Source organism: Syngnathus leptorhynchus, chromosome 6 (genome assembly GCF_054491065.1).
Source record: "Syngnathus leptorhynchus isolate UIUO chromosome 6, UIUO_Slep, whole genome shotgun sequence".
Lineage (NCBI taxonomy): Eukaryota > Metazoa > Chordata > Actinopteri > Syngnathiformes > Syngnathidae > Syngnathus > Syngnathus leptorhynchus.
In genome coordinates this window covers 11,383,486-11,404,862 of record NC_141200.1, presented here as the reverse complement: position 1 = coordinate 11,404,862, position 21,377 = coordinate 11,383,486, and the positions used below count along the sequence as shown (strand labels likewise).

General features: G+C 39.8%; 1 protein-coding gene across 2 annotated transcripts in view; it reads right to left on the bottom strand.

Annotated features, from left to right (window-relative positions):
• Nucleotides 1-13,459: 13,459 nt before the first annotated feature.
• LOC147055954 (leucine-rich repeat-containing protein 4C-like) overlaps nt 13,460-21,377 on the bottom strand; it is a 79,512-nt gene continuing 71,594 nt past the window's right edge. For both annotated transcript variants that reach the window (XM_085915158.1, XM_085915159.1), the window contains one exon: nt 13,460-16,866. In XM_085915158.1, coding sequence (XP_085771284.1) covers nt 14,872-16,803 — 1,932 coding nt within the window. In that variant the 5' untranslated portion in view covers nt 16,804-16,866 and the 3' untranslated portion in view covers nt 13,460-14,871. The remainder of the gene's footprint in view (nt 16,867-21,377) is intronic.

Here is a 21,377-nt window from a genome sequence, read left to right as displayed (position 1 = left end):
TCACCAAAGCCAATTGGATGCACAATGTATGTCGAGTGGTCCTCTTTTTCCACAGTTCTTTGCCCAAACTTGAAAAAGGGCCTTGGTCCTTAGAATGCAAGAACAACTCAGTCGTCCTTTTTCTTTTTGCAATGTATTGTACTATTAATTAGAGGATGATTAGTCAGGTTGATAACCTTAAAGGAAACATTGCATTATTTAAGTTCAACTAAGTTCAGAAATTGCATAAATGCATTAGGAAAACATGAAGCACAAAATGATTGAGCCACTCAAAGCCAAGACAAACACAACCTGTAACCCAAACAAAACAATTCAAACAAACCAAACATTTCAACCAAACTAAGCATTGAAGTCCATTTCCTACCGGTTGCGTGTGACCAGGAACTGAGGAGTCTCTTTGGGTTTCTTTTCTTTTCTCTGTTCAGTTCTTCGACTAAGAGGGTTTCTCGTCTTTGTTGCCCAGCTTTTATACTGGTCTGTAGGCAGTATGGCCGTCCCTGGCATCTGACAGGAAGTTTATTTTTTCCTCTGCCCCCTACAGATCTGGAGGGGGACTAGTGGGTATTTTGTTGGGTGATCTCTGCCTCTGTTAGTTGACGTGACACGTAAGGGAAACATGGGCTTATGTTGATTTTCACCCAGGCATTACTGCCTGCAGTCACATTCTTAACATCTCTGAGTGTGAGATGACAGTTATTAAACAAATGGACACAGAGACAATTACTAGATAGAATAAAAACAGAAACCAGAGGCAATTAGGAGCCTGCTCAGCCTCAAATTACTAATGTCAAGGATTGACATAAGAAGATGACTGATCACTCTGCACATTTCAATTGTGTATTTTTCCACATTTCAACATGACTCTCAATGCCAGAATTAATCATCTTGCTTGTTATTACGACATTGATTTTATTTGAGTTATTTTAAAGCACAATTAAAATTATTTTAACAAATTACACAACATAGTTCTGAGCATGTCACAGCAAAATATTGCTATCGTGGGACACCTTACCACCCTACACTGAGTGAACAGATAATACATCTGAAAGAATTCTGTTGTTGTCTATCTGGAGTGTCCCAATGGCCTTATGCATCCATCTGGGATCCACCTGTGTTGTCGATTGTGCAATGATTTTTACAGCAGAGTGTGGCCTGTAGTCAATACAAACTGCTCTTTAAGAAGATTTATTTCCAACCTGATCTGCAGATCAAACTGCAAAACAGCCTGGTTCAAAGTATTTGAATCAACAGACTAGCAACATTAGAGCGAAATGTTTGCAGGTTTAAGAAGAGAAGGACACTGTGATGTGTCAATAACAAAAGGTCTATGCCATTTCACTGGCTACTCTTGTGTTTTGCAAAGTGCATCAGCTGTTGTTTTAAATGGAAAGATTCATATTAAGAATCAATTGGGTGACCTGCCAACTAATAATTATCTCTAGCTTTTCTTAGTCAAAACCATTAGTAGTTTCAAAATTGTAGCAATATTTGACTATTTGTTTATTTTTGTATTCATTATTATTATTATTATTTACATATGTTTTTTCTGATTGTATCTTATGCCATTTTAATGAACAAGACAATTGCATTATGACTATATTAATATTAGTTTTATGTACATATTATATTCTGTTTGCTGTTATATAATTTTCAGTTTTGTTCACATCCATTTTTTACAGTTTCTCCTATGCTGCAAGTATTAATTTTTTCTTGCTTTTATTTTGCTTTGTTTTACTCTGCAGCCAAGTCAGCATCGCAAATGAGAATTTGGTCTCAATTGCCCTCCATTGATTAAATAAAGTTAAAGTAAGACTAGAAGATAAAAAAATCTATAAGATGAACCACACCCAATTGTTTCACACAGCAATAATAATTTTGCATAGCTAAACTTGTAAATCCCATCAAATCTCATGCATACAATCTGTTGTGATCTTTGCCAATGGATCTGTTTGTAGATGGCTGGCTCATAAATGGTGGCATCTGTTGTGTAATAATCTATCCATTCCTCCATCCGTCCGTCCATCCATCCATCCATCCATCCATCCATCCATCCATCCGTCCCCTGCTTAACCATTTTAAACCGGTGGGACATGCCCGGAACACCTCCCCAGGGAGGCGTCCAGGAGGCATCCTGATGAGATGCCCGAGCCACCTCATCTGGCTCCTCTCAACGTGGAGGAGCAGCGGCTCTACTCCAAGTCTTTCCCGGATAACCGAACTCCTCACCCTATCTCTAAGGGAGAGACCAGACACCCTGCGGAGGAAACTCATTTCCGCCGCTTGTATCCTGTATCTCATTCTTTCGGTCACGACCCATAGCTTGTGACCATAGGTGAGGGTAGGAGCGACCGGTAAATCGAGAGCTTTGTCTTTTGGCTCAACTCTCTCTTCACCACGACGGACCGGTACAGAGTCCGCATTGCTGCCGATGCTGCACCAATCCGCCATCGATCTCGCGCTCCATCCCACCCTCACTCGTGAATAAGACCCCAAGATACTTGAACTCCTCCTCTTGGGGCAGGATCTCATCCCCGATCCGGAGAGGGCATTCCACCCTTTTCTGACCGAGGACCATGGCCTCGGATTTGGAGGTGCTGACCCTCATCCTGACCGCCTCACACTCGGCTGTGAACCGCTCCAGTGAGAGCTGGAGATCATGGCCTGAAGAAGCCAACCGCACCACGTCATCTGCAAAAAGCAGAGACGCGATGCTGAGGTCCCCAAACTGCGCCTAGAAATTCTGTCCTCCGTGAGTCGTCACCTTATCGTGGTGGAGGGATTTGCGTGCCTATGATCCTAGGAGCCATGTTGTCTGGGGCTTCATGCCCCTGGTAGGGTCACCCACGGCAAAAGAGTCCTAGGTGAGGAGCCATACAAAGCACGGCTCAGAAGACCCCTCATGACGAAAAAGACAAATGGACCTAGTTTTCCCTCGCCCAGACGCGGGTCACCGGGGCCCGCCTCTGGAGCCAGGCCTGGAGGTGGGGCTCGAAGGCGAGCACCTGGTGGCCGGGCCTTCACCCATGGGGCCCGGGGCATAGCCCGAACAGAAAACATGGGTTCCCCTTCCCATGGGCTCACCACCTGTAGGAGGGGCCAAAGGGGTAGGGTGCAAAGTGAGCTGGGTGGCGGCCAAAGGCGGGGAGAACCTTGGCGGTCCGATCCCCGGCTGCAGAGGCTGGCTCTCGGGACATGGAATGTGTTCATAACTTTCACAAACTGTTTCACCACTCTCTTTTGTTACTGGTCTTGAACGCATCCAAACATTCATTCCACGCATTCCACTTTGCCTTCCTCTTTGCACCTTGTTTCCCCTGGCTTGGTGATCAATAAGGAGAATGGGTGCTGATATATCACATTCTGGCAAATGCTTGTGAAGGCTCCGCACAAGGGCATCGATATTATACTAAAACCGTTGTCATGTCTTTACCAGTGTCGAATAAAGAACTTTGGAGAGAAGTCTCATGACGGTTTATCAATGCTTACAAAACAGTTTTGCAAACATTTGCCACCGTTATCAAAACACTGTATTTGCAAGGATGATTCCAACTTTTTATGAACACTAACGGAATTACTGATTTGCTATTTTCCCAAGCATTCTTCGCTCAGTAAGATAAAGGGTTAATGCCCTTGACAAAAGATGATATAAAGGACCATGACAGGCAGCGTCTGAGACACTGCACTCAACTAAGTTCTGCATATTTTCTCGCTCTCTCTCAACCAATTAAATCAAACGGCTCATGTACTGTTTCACGGAACTGCAACAGCATTATACACATAAATAGTGTAACTGTTAAAGTGCCCTTGATTTGAGGTAAAAAAAATTAAAATAAAAGACACTTGGGGTCACAATGGTCAAGCCACTGACTCATCAGAGAGCTGTGAAGTTATAATAGGTGAATGAAAATGATCTATACGAAGCCAGGAGCTATGTGAGACTTCAATTTACATGAGTACTATATTTTGTATTTGCGTCAGAGTGTGATGGATGAGTCCCGAGACTGATGAAATGGAATGCATCAGTTAATTAGTTTTCCTGAGACAATGCCATGAACCCTCCTATGAGCTATCAGCACAAGATTCCAATTTGTTGTCACAAGGTGCAGAATTTTCTTCCAGCTAATGATGTAATTTAGACTAGCACTTGCAAAAGACATTTCACAGAACATACATCCACCCATCCATTTTCTGAACTGCTTATCTTTACACGGGTCGTGGGCGAACTTGAGCCTCTCCCAGCCATCTCAGGGCAGCAGACGGGGTACAGCTTGAACTGGTTGCCAGCCAATCACAGGGCACACATAGACGAACAACCATTGACACTTACACCTACGGGCAATTTGGACTGGTCAATTGGCCAACCATGCATGACTTGAATGCTGGCAGAAACCGGCTGACCATGCAAATCTTTGGAATGTTGAAGGAAACCGGAATGCCTGAAAGAAACCCACACAGACACACACGGGGTGAACATGCAAACACCACACAGGAAGGCCAGAGTACCCTGCACCTCTAAACTGTGAGGCGACGTGTTAACCACTACTACACCGTGCCGCCCCCAATGGAAATATTTTAATCATTTTACCCTATTATATGGTGCATGTTTTTGTTTGTTTGGTTGATTGTTTAACAAGACCCTTGTGTCCATTATGTCAGTGTATGAGCGCTTTCAGCAAAGCCCAAGCTATTTTGGGCGGAATAGTCTTACTAAATCGAGTAACCAGAGTCAAACGTGCATTTGTCCAAATTCAAACAATGCAACACTGCCCAACCAAACCCAGCTGCTGATTGTAAAATGTAAAGGACAACAATAGACAAACAAAACTAAAATCATTGTGAAGAACTCGATTAGATCGACTTGGAAATAGTTCAGAGTTCTTGTCTGTCAGATATTAGTGAGATCAATTTTCAAGAAGCTTCCTCAGAAACAATGTACAATTACAATAATAACTATTTGCCAAGGGTATACAGATATAAAAGAGTAGATAAGTGTGGAAATTACAATATAAAATCATGTCATTTGCTCAACTGAAGATTCAAGTCTATTTTTATTTAAACAAGCTGTTGTCCAAATGAGTTACAGTACAAATGATTTAGGAAGCTATGACAGCTGCACTTATAAAACAAATATATAAATATGTTCAATCAGTGAATCCTGCTATCACAGTATCCACAGGAACACAGACACAGAGTACTGCAGCAGCTGACAGCACCGTCAGTGGTCACCCACGCACATATAGCATAGCAATCATTATAGAAGTATAATGCTGTGCAAATGTGTAAATTGAAGTAAAAGAGATGGGGTGTTTATGTGGTTGTTCAGACAAATCCGCATGCGATGAATAGTGTATGATGCTTGGTTCATGGTTCTCATGTTTGATAATAGTAGTAATAATAATAATAATCAATAACATTTATATAGCTCCATTGCACTCACAGTGGATGCATTATTCATATGCTCACACATTCAGATTCTGGTGACGGTACATGACATAGCCACACCATAACAAGACTTGACATAGACACTGTCAAAAACAGAGAATAAAAAAATTATCACAAATCTGACTGAAAAAAAAAGTCAAAAATCTTTTGAATAGGTTAATTTTCCAGTCGTAAAACAATGACTTGCTTTCTATGATGCGTTCTGTTAGTAAAGGATGACCTATACCATGACTAAACAAAGCAGCTCATGTTTCAATGACTTCAGAGATGGATGGCTCATCCCTAATGATGTCTCGTTTTTTCTGCAAAACTGTAACAGTCATTCAACCACCATGCAGATCTGGATTATTTGCACTTCAAGAAGCATGGCCTCAGTGGCTAAGTGATAATTTTGGTTATGGTAGTCACTAGTCTGACCAGTACTCTTCCCACTTTATAAGAAGCTAAATTCAAACCTGTGACAGAAGGGGTTAGTTTGAAACTAAGCAAACAAAATGCAGGATTTGCATTTCATTAGCCAAAAAAGTAAGTTTTAAAGGGACAGTGTGTAGAATTTTATGCCATATAGTGGTGAAATAATCATATTATTTATTTACTTACTCATTCATTCATATATTTATTAGATTTATTTAAATATATATATATATATATATATATATATATATATATATATATATATATATATATATATATATATATATATATATATATATATATATATATATATATATGGTATAGTTCGTTTGAGTGTTAATTAATGAATTGATGACACAATTTGCACATATATCATGTGACTAGATAGAATCCAGCGAATTACTCCGTTTTACAGGGTCATTCGATCAAGGGGTCCTGCCGGTTGTTCCTTGCAATTATCTCCCAGTCAATCATAATCATCTGCATCTGATTTTCGATCTTACTCACCAGGCAATAGGCTCCCCCATGCTGTTTTCTCCTCAACTATAAATCCATGGCTTTTTAATAAAAAGCAGGATTGCTGTCAATCATCGTTCATCAACAATGCTGTCAAGTAAATGATTCACCAACCATAGCCAATCATAAATCAATGTGGTTTCAATGTCACATTCATCAACATCAGGTACCCTCAACATTGCAATGTTGATTCAATGTTTATTCATAATTAACATTCGATATAAACTGTGTTGAGGGTTCAAATAAGAATCCTAACCCTAATAGATAATAGTGACAGCAAATTTTGTCTAATCGACCCAGGTCCGGCTGTAAATATTTGAGTCCGTTCGTCTATCTATCTATCTATCTATCTATCTATCTATCTATCTATCTATCTATCTATCTATCTATCTATCTATCTATCTATCTATCTATCTATCTATCTATCTATCTATCTATCTATCCATCTATCTATGAAAAAATGGTTATATGAATATGTTATAACAGCCTAGATAATTGCCTTCCAAAGTTAGGCCTACATTATGCAGCATGTTATTAAATAATCTATGTAAACAATGATGATAATGATAAAATAATAATTGATCACTTTTCAAGATTTAAAGAAAGAGACCCTTTCCAGGCTAGTGATTGTCATACTGAACCTCATTAATGTTGTTATTTATTGTACACTGGCAGCATATGTTTCAAATGACTATTGCACTAAATCAGCAAACAATTTAGCACTGCTGTTTGGTAATTAGCTACATCAATTAGTCAACGCAGACTACTCAAGCATGAAATGTGCATCACATTTATACTATGGATGCAACATGGATACCAGGTGAGTAAAAGAGTCAAAATCAATCAATCAATCAATCAATCAATCAATCAATCAATCAATCAATCAATCAATCAATCGATCAATCAATCAATCAATCAATTTATCGATAATAAGTAAATAGATCATCTTTGAATCAATGAGTATACTATCTTTAAATGCAGAAATTAAGCCCCATCCTGTCCCAGTGTGTGTTACTCAAAGTAATTAATAATTCGGCATTCGTTTTTTGGCAACTCGCTACTCAGTTCAAATTTCCACCAATTTGTGCAGAAAACACTAAAAAAATCAAATGCAGAAGTAAAAAAAAAAAAGAATATTGTTTGAAATCATGTGAAGTATAGTAGTTTGACAAAGTATCAGTTATACTGAACACAAAAAACTGAAAAAAAGGCTCTTAAAAACTACATTGACACAAAAACACTGTTTTTTGTCCTAGTAGAATAGCAAGTTTATTGATTGACTCCAATTCGATAATTATTTAATCAAGCACAAGCACGTTATAAATCACTCACTATCCTGTAATTAAATTCCTTATCCCAGGCTTTTTGAAACAAACATTTATTTGCTGGAAATTGGCTCAAGAGCATCACTTTTGGGTTTCAGTGTTTGTTGTAGGCTTTCTTTGTGCAAAATCACTTAATCACTCGAGAATCCCCATCTCAGTTTATTTGGCCAACACCAAGTATATCATGAAAGCCGATGATAGATTAAAGTGCAATCACTCTGTATTGTGCTGAGATCTGCCTTGGATATATTCTCAGCCACAAGATGTTTTACCAATACACTAATGACTTATTCAGAGGCTAACAAAATGGAAAAGATTAGTTTTGATAATCTGTTCCACTCAGAGTTGTGCAATTTCAAAATTATATCATTGTTTGACAGGTGTGACAAGTGCACTGTTTGTGTTTGAGCTGTACATACTATCAACATATGAAGAATATTTATTTAACATTCATGTCTAAGAAATAATTGACCAACAACGCCGACAAAAAATACTGGGGATAGTACTGTCAATATTTGTGCCAGTATGTGAGTGTATTTGCACAAAGGTTATTTGTGTTTACCTCACCACCAAAGAAGGGATGCTGAACTTTGAACACCAGTGACGCGTCACCTGTTTCTTTTCCAGAGCTATCCATGGCGGCTGCCCGCTATGCGGCGGAGTATGTCCCACTGCCATTTAGCTTGGTCGTGTGCAATGTCGTGCTGCTAATTAGCCGGCTCATCATCCATCCATCCATATTCTATATCGCTTGTCCCCACGGAGGTCACGGGTGTGCTGGAGCCTATCCCAGCAGCCGCCAGTAGGTGAGGGACACCCAGAACTGGTTGCCAGCAGGGCCCACAGAAACAAACGACCATCCGCACTCGCACTCACACCTAGGGGCAATTTGGAGTGCTCAATTGGCCTACCAAGCATGTTTTGGGGATGTGGAAGGAAACTGGAGTGCCATGAGACAACCCACGCGGGCACGGGGAGAACATGCAAACTACACACAAGGGAGGGTCGGAGGTGGAATCGAACCGGCTCCCTCCTAACTGTGAGGCGGACGTGCTAACCAGCATCAATTTTGGATAAATAACTTCGAGACAACCCCCGGATATTGAAATGTTGTACTTGAAAAGATTTGGAGCACTAGACTTCCAGTGAGGAGGCGGACCCTTGTTGAATGTGGCCGCTTGAAGCACCTACTTTGCGGATAGGCAACCGTTTCCGCCGGCTGCTCACGTGGCCATGCTGCGTTGCCGCTCTCTGCACCAGCCTTCCAGCGAGGAGGCCGACCTTTCAGCTGATTGTGACCACTAAAAGCACCTTCTTTTTGGATGGGCAGTAGAGGGGCAAGCACATATATGGACTTCAGTAGAAATATAAATCAAATGAACCCTGACAGATTTCAATTGAAAATATAACGATTTCAATTGAAAATATAATTCAGCTTACATTGCATTGCATTTGCATTCTTTAGCTTTAGGGAGGCTGCTCATTTTATTTCTCTTTTAAGTCAGCCATGGAAAGACAAGTTGTTTTAAGAGTTTTAGAGGATGAAGTGCGCCTAAGTAGGGGTGTCCAAACACATACATTTTGAGGCTGGTTGATCTCCATTGTTATTTTATTGTTATTGTCATTAGCGATGTCTTAAAGTTAAAGTCAATGCCAATGATTGTCACACACACAACTGCGTGTGGCGAAATTAGTCCTCTGCATTTAACCCATCCCCATGTGATTTTGATCCATCCCCTGGGGGAGAGGGGAGCAGTGAGCAGCAGCGGAGCCGCGCTCGGGAATCATTTTGGTGATCTAACCCCCAATTCCAACCCTTAATGCTGAGTGCCAAGCAGGGAGGCAATGGGTCCCAACCTTCCAGTTTCAGGGAGGACACTACCACTAGGCCACTGAGCTTTTCAATGATTTCCAATGAACAAACTGTGACTGCTCCCTCAAGTGACTCCCACCAAGACATTAACCAAGTGGAATGGGCGTGACCATATTCCTCATTAAGTGTGCATTTCTGATGGCATTAGTTATTTCATTATTTATTGTTTTTACTTACAAACATTTCTACTCACAAACCTGATTGTGGAACCAATTAAGTTTGTAAATAGCAGTACTGTATTGTGCCAAAAGCTCTTTTCTCCCTTGAACTTCAATTAAGTCCAAGTACAGATCCAGACTTACTGATGAGCATCTTCAAGCCCTACTGAGGGTCTCACTAAATGTGGCTCAGCTATACGAGAGGAAGATCTCTAGCAGCAAGAAGTAGGCAGAAGCCATGTTCATATCAATATTCCTTCCAAGGTTAAAGAACTGTTAATACCAACATGTGACTGTGAATAATAATACATTTCTTGAGTCAGCAACTAGTATATGTGGTTTCTTCAGTTTTCTATATCTGTTGTATTATTATTGGTTTCATTATTATCACTTTTTGAAATTTATTTATTTATTTATTTATTTATTACTGTTTGATAACTTTTTTCTTACATTTGATGACATTAAACGTTTTTATCCGAGCCTTAAAAAACAATGCGGCCTAGCCTCACGCCAGACTCTACCTCCGGTGGCCCCCAGGAGTTTGAGACCCCTGCTTTAAGAACAGCAAGAAAATATATTGCTGCAGAAAAATGTGATACATTTTGGAATGCATGTTGGTTTTGAAAAACTTAACATTTAGACTAGTGGTGCACCATTTGATTGACCATTAATTTCCAAAGAAAAGTAATTGATTGACAAGTCAATCAATGCCTTTTGGTTCCGATCACAAAAACTTATCACTCTGTAGCCAACTTGAGACCAGCTTGTGTGTCCTGTGCCCGCTCTCCTTTTTCTTCACAATGCGCGTCACAGACTAAACCAGTAACTTATGTAATCATAATACTGGATATGTTTATATATATTTTCTGAACTATCAAACTGAAATCATGCCCTGTTTTGGTATAATAAAGGAACGAACATTTGGATTGCATGTTTTAAAAAAAAAAATCATTCATTTTCAGAACTGCTTACAGATTAATCAATTATTTAAATAATCGTGACCAGTGAGGAGCAGTAAAATAAAAAAAATGTGAAGCTAATCCATGTAACCACTATCAAAATCTGCATCAGATAAAATCATTAATGAATTATCTGTATTTTTCAGCATCATAACCTCTGATTGGAAAACCACTCATTTCAAGTTTTAATGTAAATTTGTAACATTCTAAAACATGTTTTTTGTTAATTTGTGATGGAAAACAAGACAAACTGCAGGCAAGTACAAAAAAACAACAAGAGTTTATTTTAACCATATTTTGTGTATGTACTACAAACTCTGGTCTCTATAATCAATCTCCATATCTTCTTAAAGGTCGTGTAACAATTCTTACATGAAAATCAATCTCTTAGTCTTTTACAGCACATTGCTTCTTTAGACGGCTGGTTGGTACAAGTAAAAACAAATCTGAACAAAAACAAACAGCCACAACAAAAAAACACCTGTTATTGATTCTTTTAAATGATGCAGTCTTAAAAATGTATGTTTGTATAAATCTACAACTACAACTGCATTTTGTCTCAAAAATTGCTTATGTCAAAACAGAAATATTTCAATATCTTACACACATCAGGGACTAAAATGCGATTATTTGACCATTTAAATTTCCAGACAACAAAACTGCAAATAAAGACAAAATTGGAGTAACAAACTTATGTGTGTAAAATGAGTAGAACCGGAGCATCAAATAAATTAACTAATAAAGAGAATAATAAATCAAATTTCATGATTATTGTGTGGCCACCACAGAGCACGATTTTGTGGCCAGCACAGAGCACAATATAGGATAAAATTTAAATTGTCTATGGAGTGTGGACGGACCTATATCAATGAATTAGTCATGTATGAATGTATGACATTTGTTTTACGTGCAGCACACATGTATGATAATTTCTTTTAAGCACTGCCAACTTAATATTAGTAGCCGATACAATATTGATACAAACAGTGGGCATGCTGGGTAGACTCACTATCTTGTGCACCTCAAAGTGCTCATATTCTATACTGATGCTTCATAATCCTGGAGGGGGAAAGACAATTGTTCGTCTTCAGAAGTACCATTGAGGTGAGAATGTTTTTTTTTTTTTATGTAAACATTTTCTAAATAAAAATGATGTGATTTAAATTATTATTAATTATTGTACACAAGTTGGGCAGGCAATGTTAGGTCTGACGCCACTGATCTGACTGCGGGTGTGTAATCTCTATCATTGGAACCCTGGTGTGAACCAAACAAGCAGACCATGACCGCTTCGAGAGGGGCTCTCTGTTCGCTTGCTAGTGAACTCTGGTGCAAAATGGGTCACTTCAGCTCAAATGTGAATGCAGCACAGACCTATAGACATATAGACCAATGTTAAAATGAAAACCCCACCAAAACAAGCAGAGATTCAGGGTGTATTATGTACACAGTACAGTACAGTAGACAGTACAGCAGAGCCCGCATATTTTTGGTTTGGCATCCTTTGTGGATTGTTAAGTGACCAAATAAACAAGAGAGAAAACTCATTTCCATAGTCTACTAGACCATATAGTCTACAGTATACATGATATTTAAATTGTATTTAAGTGTCTCATAAAATGAAAAAATGGTTCCTGTCAAAAACTAAACTAGCTGTCCGTTAGAAGTCTGTTGTGTGTGTGTGTGTGTGTGTGTGTGTGTGTGTGTGTGTGTGTGTGTGTATGTGCGTGTGTGGGCATGTGTGTGTGTGTGTGTGTGGGAGGGGGTCCTAATTTGTGACTGAATAACAACTTGTTAATCGTATTCATAAACATGCCGAAATACTCGACCAAAGCTGTGCTGAAGTTCCACCTGCAAACACTCTCTCACCTGATCTACAATTGTAAAATCTGCGATTGACAGTTGAACAGCAAAGAAAGATGAAGCGCCCATGTCAACACTGGCTAACAAGAGACTGACTGTGGCACTGAATCCAGTGGAGGGCGTAACAACAGTTTATCTCCCACCACCAGTTTCTGTTCTCACTGAATGAATCCAGCAGTTTTGGGTCAATATACACCAAAGTGCCAATCAATGTAGTAATAACAACATCAAGCAACAGACTAACATAAAAAAACGCAGCCCCTGAAGCATCCTTTGTTGGCACCATCAATATGCAGTCACTCCGGTGCAGTCAAATTTTCACCGTTATAATCATTCATTCATCCATTCATTCATCGTCTGAACCCTTATTCTCATGATGGATGGGGGCATGCCAGATCCTATCCCAGCAATCTTTGGGTGGTAGGCGGCGTACACCCTGAACTTGTTGCCAGCCAATCGCAGGCTCTAATAATTCACCATCTTGTAATTATTGACATCTGGTCAGGGACTCTACATAGTCTTTGTGCATGCTTAGCTGTAAGCTGTTTATTGTGTTTGGAAAGGTATGAAGATGTCTGTCAGCATTTGAAAAATTATTAAAGTGTTTTGGGAATATAGTTTGTGCTATACCTATCGTTTAAACTATTAATAAAATTAACTATATATTTTCGGGTAAGCATCAGTTTTTCACAAACATTTGCTGAACACCTGTATTGGCCACTGTATGACATGACTATCTCTGCTTGTCAGTATAGTGTAGGTTAAACAGATTTGCAAAGCCATGTGTTTCTTAAATAACAGTAAAATATATTTTATATAAAAAAGTACAATAAAAAATAGAAGCCAATGGACACATTTTTTGTTTTAAAAACAGTTTTTTTTTCTCAAAATACATCACAAACGCTGCAATATTCTTCAACACCTGGGCTGTTAATACACTTGTACACTTGTGTTGTTTGACTAAAGTTTAAGAATGGCAATATTAGTACAGTGATCTTGCTGCATTTTTCATTATGATATTATTTGGGAGGTAGGAGGTTGGCAAGATGGGAAAACATACACAATTCTAAGTTGAATATACTTGAAGAGTGTTGGGCTTTCCCGATTGCCCACCGAGCCCCTCAAGTTATGTTGCTTGGCATTATTTTTCATGATGGGCTTTTGGGAACGCTTTCCTGAACAGGATCCTTTGCACAGTTTTGCCCTTGGGCCAAACTGGTCAATTAAAATGTAAATGGAGCCGTGAGAGTAAGGCAGGTGTAGCATAAACATCTGGCTGATGCCCGTTTCCCCACATTTAGCCACAAAACCGGCTGCACAGGGCCAAGTTGTGTGGCTGGCAGGAATAGGGTGTGTATGAGGAGCTGCCAGGCACTGCCCATGTGAAAATGTGGTACGCGGATTACAGGCAATGTGCTGAGACAGCTGTATAAAGGGTTTAAGCTCACCAGTCTACCTGCGAGCATGCAGTCCTACAGCCCTGTAGATGAGATAAGGGGTACATGCTTTAAAAGGGTAGCTTAGGAAGCTTGGAAACATACGGAAAGCAAATCATGGGTATCAGTGTGAATAAGGATGAAATATTGAAAATGTTTCAGTTCACTTTCTTGACAGTTTTCTTCCATTTTGCCTTGCGTTTGAGATCTGGGTGGTCATTTGGAAGCTAGGAAATTGAGTGTAAGATTCTTCTTCTGCAAAGTAAACGCATGGGATAAGTGGAGAGAAAAATTAAAATATTCATCACATCTATGTGTCATTCTTAATCCTCAATGCTCTTTGTTTCCAATAGGAAAATGTGGGACATATTGCTCATATGTCACAGTCTGATCAAATATTACTGACAATTCTGCTTAACACCTTGAAATAAGAGGTTACTTGATATTTATGTCATGCAGTCATTGACTGTTCAGAAAATACTTTACCACTTACTCCACAGTTGGAGAGAAATGCCATGTGCTCTCGATTGATTGGGAAAACAAAGTTGACAGTTTACCAAAAACAAACAGTCTTCTTGTTTCATTTCTTTTGGACCTATTGTCACTAGGCATAATCTAAGAAACATGAGTCAACCAATATAATGAGGGGAGGGGCAGGGTGTGGGACAAAAATAAAATGTTGAAGAAAAAAAAAATGTTTTCCCATGATTTAACAATAGTCTTTGTTTTTAAATAAATAACTTCTTTAAAGACACTTCTTGTAATAGACATACCCTAATTACCAAAGTCTCCAAATGAACATCACCAAGCACTGATTGGTCGAACATACGGTGGTTCATTCATGTTTGAGTCTTGCTGTCATTCCATTATTTGAGAAAAGAATGTTCAGATTTGGGTCTCTTGCACATTGTCTTTTGAGTTTGCCCGGATTAACAAAGGTTCATGCGCTGAGCTGTGTATGGAGTTGATAGTGGAGGCATGGTTGTATGCTGTTTTGTAGGCGTTGTAATGGTTTAGGTGCTCATGTTCAAGAGGAGGCAAAGTCAGGTGGCCCTCCATGCCTGGTCCTCCTGTAACGCAGTCCTCGTCCACATTAATGATCTCAATCGTGCGCGTGGGCACGTGGTGATTCTGCTGGTGGTGCTGTTTACGCATTTTGTAGAAGATGATCAGCATGACAGCTGCCATGAGCGTAATTGCAACAAAACAGCCGATTATGATCTTGGTTGTCTTCATGACCTCGTCCAAGCCATTGAGGGAGCCTTCACCACCAAATTCAGTGACAGGGATTGTGTAGGTCTTCTCTGTGGCACGGGTAGAGACAGGGGTCTGCACTGTGGTAGTTGAAGAAGTGGCCGAAACCGACTTCCATGTATGAGCCGAGGGAGTGGGGCCTACCTTCTGTTGCACAATCGTGGTGAAACCTTCATTATGTGGCGTTTCTATCGTCTCTACGGTCACTGTGGTAAAGTAACTGAAGCTGCTGTTTTCAGTTGAGGACACATTGAGTGTGGCGGACGCTGTCGTGTTACCGGCGGAATTACTGACCATGCATGTATATGTACCAGTGTCTTGCATGGTAACGTTGGTGAAGTTCAGAGTGCCATCATTCAGCACTGAGATTCTAATCTTATATGCACCGTGTGTCATGATGGAACCATTGGGTGTAATCCAGCTCACAGAAGTCAAAGAGCTGGCTCGACATTTCAACTCTGCAGCGCTCCCCTCTGTCACATTTAGGTCAGCTGGGGGCTCCACAATAACAGGAGCATAACAGTGAAAGTAGTTTTGGTCAAGCTCACCAATGTAGCGCCCTTTATGGTGAGCTGGGGAGCTGCAACGGGCGCAGCAGCTGGTGTTTGCTGGTACCATCTCCTTGAGCCACCAACTTAGCCAGAGGATGTCACAGTTACAATTCCAAGGGTTGTGGTGCAAATGCACTCTCTCCAGATGATGCAAAGGAGTGAACAGATCATGGGGCAAGAGTGTAAGGTTGTTGTGGGCTAAATTTAGCTCCACTAATGACTGGAGATCATCAAATGAGTTTCTCTCTATAGTCTGGATCTGGGCATGCATCATCCATAGCTTCTGGAGATGAATGAGCCCCTTAAAAGAGCCAGGCCGGACCACAGACAGCTGGTTCCCTGACATCTCCAGCTCATCCAGCTTCACCAGGGGAATAAGGTTGGGAATTTCCTTCAGATTGCACATTCCCAGATTTAAGTAGCGAAGATTGCTCAGCCCTTCAAAGGCCCCCTCAGATATGTAGGATAGCCTTTTAAGCTCCCCAAGGTCCAGCCGTCGTAATGAGGGCACCCTGTTGAAGGCATAGGAGGGAATACTCTCAATGGGATTATTCCTCAGCCATAGCTCCTTTAGTTTGGACAGGTACTCAAATGCCCCATTTGGGATGGTGGTGAGGCGATTATCAAAAAGCTCCAGGGTATTGAGGCTAGCAAGTCCATTGAAGGCTCCGAGCTCAATTTTGCGTATGTGATTTTTACTCAGCTGTAGGATCTCCAAATGTCTTAGGTGTTTGAAGCTGTCCACTTTAATGACCTGGATGAGGTTCTCTTGGAGATTCAGGTAGCGTGTGTTAGTAGAAATGCCATCAGGGACCTCTCGTAGCCCTCTCCGTGTGCAGATGACTTTGCTGAATTGATTACTACAGGAGCAGACGGAAGGGCACGTCTGAGCACGAACCAGACCCGCAACCACCAAAAGCTGTAGGGCCAGGAGCAGCACAAAAAAAGGGTTGGACAAGGCCCGGTTCCACCTAGGACCTCGCATCATCTGCTGCTGCTGAGAGGAGGTCATCTTGTTTAACAATCATAATTCATTGACTGGTCCTCCACTTGCTGGAAAGAGGATCGGGGACAGCTGGAATGAGATTAAACACAAGGCAATCTGTGTTAGATGATGCACAGGTCTTTTTAAAATCATAAAGAATAACAATAAACTGCAATCGTCATAGCCTTTGGCGTATATGAGTATTTGGTGGTACAGCACAATTGCATTGACTCTTTTATGGAGTATATGAGATTAGGAAAGGAGCAGAGCAGCAACCGACATTTGGACTATCATTTGGACTTGATATTAGAGGTTTCAGTGACCTGAACATGGGGAAGGCAACTCAACTACAGAAAGTCAATTGTAGTGCTCCTAATGGGGGCAATAGATAGATTTAAATAAAAATGTGTGCCTGAGTGTGATTGGCAGTAGTGTATTTGTACGTAGTTATTTACACTTTTCAAGCAATATTTTTAAAACTAGTATCATTTGGAGTCTAGCTCGTATATAAAATGCAGGTTTACTCCACGAAACCCGACAAATACAGTATTTTCAAAGGAAAAAGTAATAATTAATGTGTCTAATAGAGGCTCTTTTGTAACCACAAATTCCTATTTGAAACGACAGTGATAAATCATCATGTCCAAATTAAAGTACCAGAGGTGGTGGCACTATTACAAAGCAATTAGTACATGCCAGGTTTACTGAAACAATTTTAGGGATTTGATTAAATTTTTCATTTTGCATGACGGAATATATATATTTAACAGAATGTGCCAATTTCTCTTCATCTGTCAAAAGTACAAGTGGCCTTAACAAAAAGGAATGGGGCTGATAGAGAGAATTATTATTTCAGACAAATGAACCAGTGTCCATACTGCTATTGTCATTTGATCATGCAGTGGGAAATTAAGATGTAGGCTTTATGTATTATACCTTTTTGTTTGTTCTCTTTCATTGTCACTAGACCCATTTAGTTTTCTTAGGGTGATTTTAAGGGGGGGGGGGCACAAGAACATGAGGAAAATTAGTCTTAACTGATGATGCGTATTACTATATGAGAGTGACTTACTGTTTTTGTCCTGCATGATATGCAGGAGGCATAATGATGGAAGATTATAGAATGAGAGGCATATATTATGGGGAAGGTTGGCCAGTGTTCTACTCTTGAAAGAAGAAGAGAAGAGTGAGGACAGAGAGGAAGAGATTAATGAGATAAAAATCAAATCAGGTCACTTCATGATCATGCCTCCATTCTTCCAACAGCTCTAAATATAAACTTAAACCTGCTTTATGGGTTCGTGCGGAGTAGTGATACCCACCATATCAAACACCGTTTGCACATTCCCTTTCCCATAGTGGTATAAATGTTGCATGACTAATTCAGGGCACAGAGCTGTAGTTCTCAATGAATGATATTTTTACAATGGCTGTTGCATTACTCATGATTTGAGTCATAGTATTGGATTTCACTTGTGTTAAAATAAGGAGAATCATTCTCTAAAATGGTGTCCATTTAGGGGTCTGCAACTTGCAGCTCCAGAGCTTCATGTGGTTCTTTGATTCTTCTGCTGTGGCTCTCTTAGACTTTGGCAACTACAGCAAATAATGAGTCATTCAATGATTCGCCATCCAAGCCGCTAATCCTCATGAGGGTCGCGGGCATGCTCGAGCCTATCCTAGTTGACTTCGGGCAATAAGCGGGGGACACCCTGAATTGGTCGCCAGCCAGCAGGGCATACACAGATGAACAACCATTCGTACTTCCACTCACACCTACCATGCATGTCTTTGGAATATGAGAGGAAACAGGAGCACCCGGAGAAAACCTGCACTGGTACTCGGAGTACAAGCGGATTCGACACGAGAAAGATGGGACTGAAATCGCACTGTGCCGCCCACCATGACAATGTCCAAGAAAAAAAGAGTTCTCAAGAAAAGAGAACATTTATTTCTCCAGCCGACTTGAACTTTACATCAACAAAAAAACATCCCACACACAATTTACAATCTTGTGAATGTGAAGATGATGTCTTACGGCCCTCGTGAGCTAATGGTGATGCAGACGGCATCATTTGTTTGCTGCAGAGGGATTATTCAAGTTTGACTTTCATTTCATGAATATAATGATACAAATAGACAACGGCTATCTTCTTTGAAAGTAAGCCTCAACCAAGCACCATGATTTAGAATGCTTGTGATACAAACAGAAATAAAAAAATGACTTTTTTTTGTAGTAGCTCATAGGTTTCATAAATGCAACACAGTGTTTTCATAGCATCAGGTAAAAAAACAAAAAACAAAAATAAGATGTATGCAGGGTTATCTGCACTTTTCGTATCAAGAGTTAATGGCTCCCCGTGATTTTTTTTCCTTCTATGAGACAGTGGCTCTTTGTGTATGAAAGGTTGCCAGACTCTGATTAGACAAAAAGGGAGGACCCCCTCATAGTATGAAAGCATGTCTTAACCATGGCTACAGTTGCTGTGGTTGTAATTAGATGACATCATATTAGTGTAACACAATTGTATCCCGGCAATGATTTCGACAAAGAATTGTGACCCAGTACAATGCTGACAATGTTAATGAGAGACATGAATGACTTTGAATTGTCCCTGGCATTATCTATCATCTGTTATAATATTTTTTGTTGTGAAAACTATATACCTGTGATGATTCTTTGTCAAGCAATCAACCTGCATCAAGCTCATCCTTTAGAAAGTGAGAGTAGAGTAGAGACTGAAACGTGGAGGTGAAAATGAAATGCAAGCAAAATTCTAAGTGTGTGGCACAGAACTAAACTACAGTAGTATTTCAGATTTGATTTAATGGCAAATTTTAAATTGGGAAAAATTGAGCATTAATGGGTGGCGGTTACATGTCATCTCTGGCATTTCATTTCATTTATTTTACTTGCCTACTTTTAGAACTTTATTCTCATGTAAGATAAGGTTGGTTTCATTTGAATAAATTATGAGAGCAGAATTTGCAACACAAACTTATTTCTGGTTTGTTCAACCTCATATTGCACGTTTGACATTTGCTTCAGTGTTTTTCTGTGTTTTTTGTAAGTAATTTAAATATGCATCAGCAAAGTGAGGTCAGCTCATACTTCTGAAGCTGCAAGAGTAGTCTCCAGAGATCTGTTGAAACATCAGAGTCTTCACTCTGGCTGACAGTGGTCTTTCTACTGAATAATATTGCTAAGTCCTGTGTTAATGCTCACACCACCAATTAAATCATTTTAAATCAGGGATATGTTGCTTTTGGGTTTATAACTTGGTTTTATTCTTGCAGCAATTGACTCCTGTATCTTATGCTGGCTCTCTGATTTTAGTGTTCACGAGTAGTCGAGAAGAAAGGAACATGTTCAAAAGTAGTAAATTGTCTTCACATAAGAGGCTGGCATTGTTGTTGATTAGTAACTATGGCAAAGTTGATCAACTCTGGCAATGAATCATGTTATCATACAATACACCTGACAGTCATAAGGTCCCATATTTGATTGTCATTTCAAGCTCTCCTGTGTACAGATTACATGTTCTCCAGATGCTTGTATGGTTTCCTCCCACATTTAAAAAAAAAAAAAAAATGCATATTTAGCTCATTGTAGAATGTAAATTTCCTAAAGGGTTCAATGTAGGTGTAATGGTTTGCCAGATTGGCGAACAACCACTCCATCTTGTATTCTGTTCTTACCAAATTCAGATATGGATATAACACAACCTTATGTTAGCCGTTCTTAGTCGGGACCTCGATGTCAATAGTTTGTTGAACTAATTAGTTTTGATGTATTTTGGCATACTGTGACATATGCAGCATTTTCATGGTCTTCTGAATTTTTTTGTTCATAATAAACTTAGGATGGCTGGTCATTATGCATGTTTTGATTCAAGACATTATGGAATGTCTTCATAAAAACCTATTGGTTGGATTCAGGCATAGTTTGACTTAGTCACAAAACCGGTGATGCATTTAAAAACACACTTTTGCTCTGCCAGTGAAATTCAAGAGTAGAGGCAGAAATGAATCGTGTTGGAAAGTCATCATAATTTTTTTACATTTTGCAACTTTATCAAATTTATGTATACTACATGTACGGTGCCAAAAATATATAGAGAGAAGAGGTTGCAGGCATGGGCCCAGAAATCCAAACTGATTATCAATATTGAAATATACATATTAACAATACAATTTAATGGTGAAATTCTTATCATTTAGGGTTACAAATAGAGGAAAGAGCTTCTGATAGTGCTTCAGAGACTGCTGTCCCCAATGACCCAATAATAGGATGCTGAAGCTCCGATGACACAAGAAATTACACACATTTTACGTAACAGGAAAGAGCATGTTAGTAAAACGGAAAGTATGCACGTGATGAGGAAAGCGGAAACATTCATTTTATTACTGCCGGCCATTCACAGCTACCATGTTTTGACATGATGTAATAGGTCAACTGGAAATGTCCTTTGGCAGTGGAAGCTGAGCGGTGGTGTGTTGCCACCTAGTGTTGTGGAGTGTTGTTGTGTGGTAAAAACAACAAAACGAAACACTGAGTAGAGAGAATCCGGATGAAATAGAAAAATCACGCAAAGCAAAGC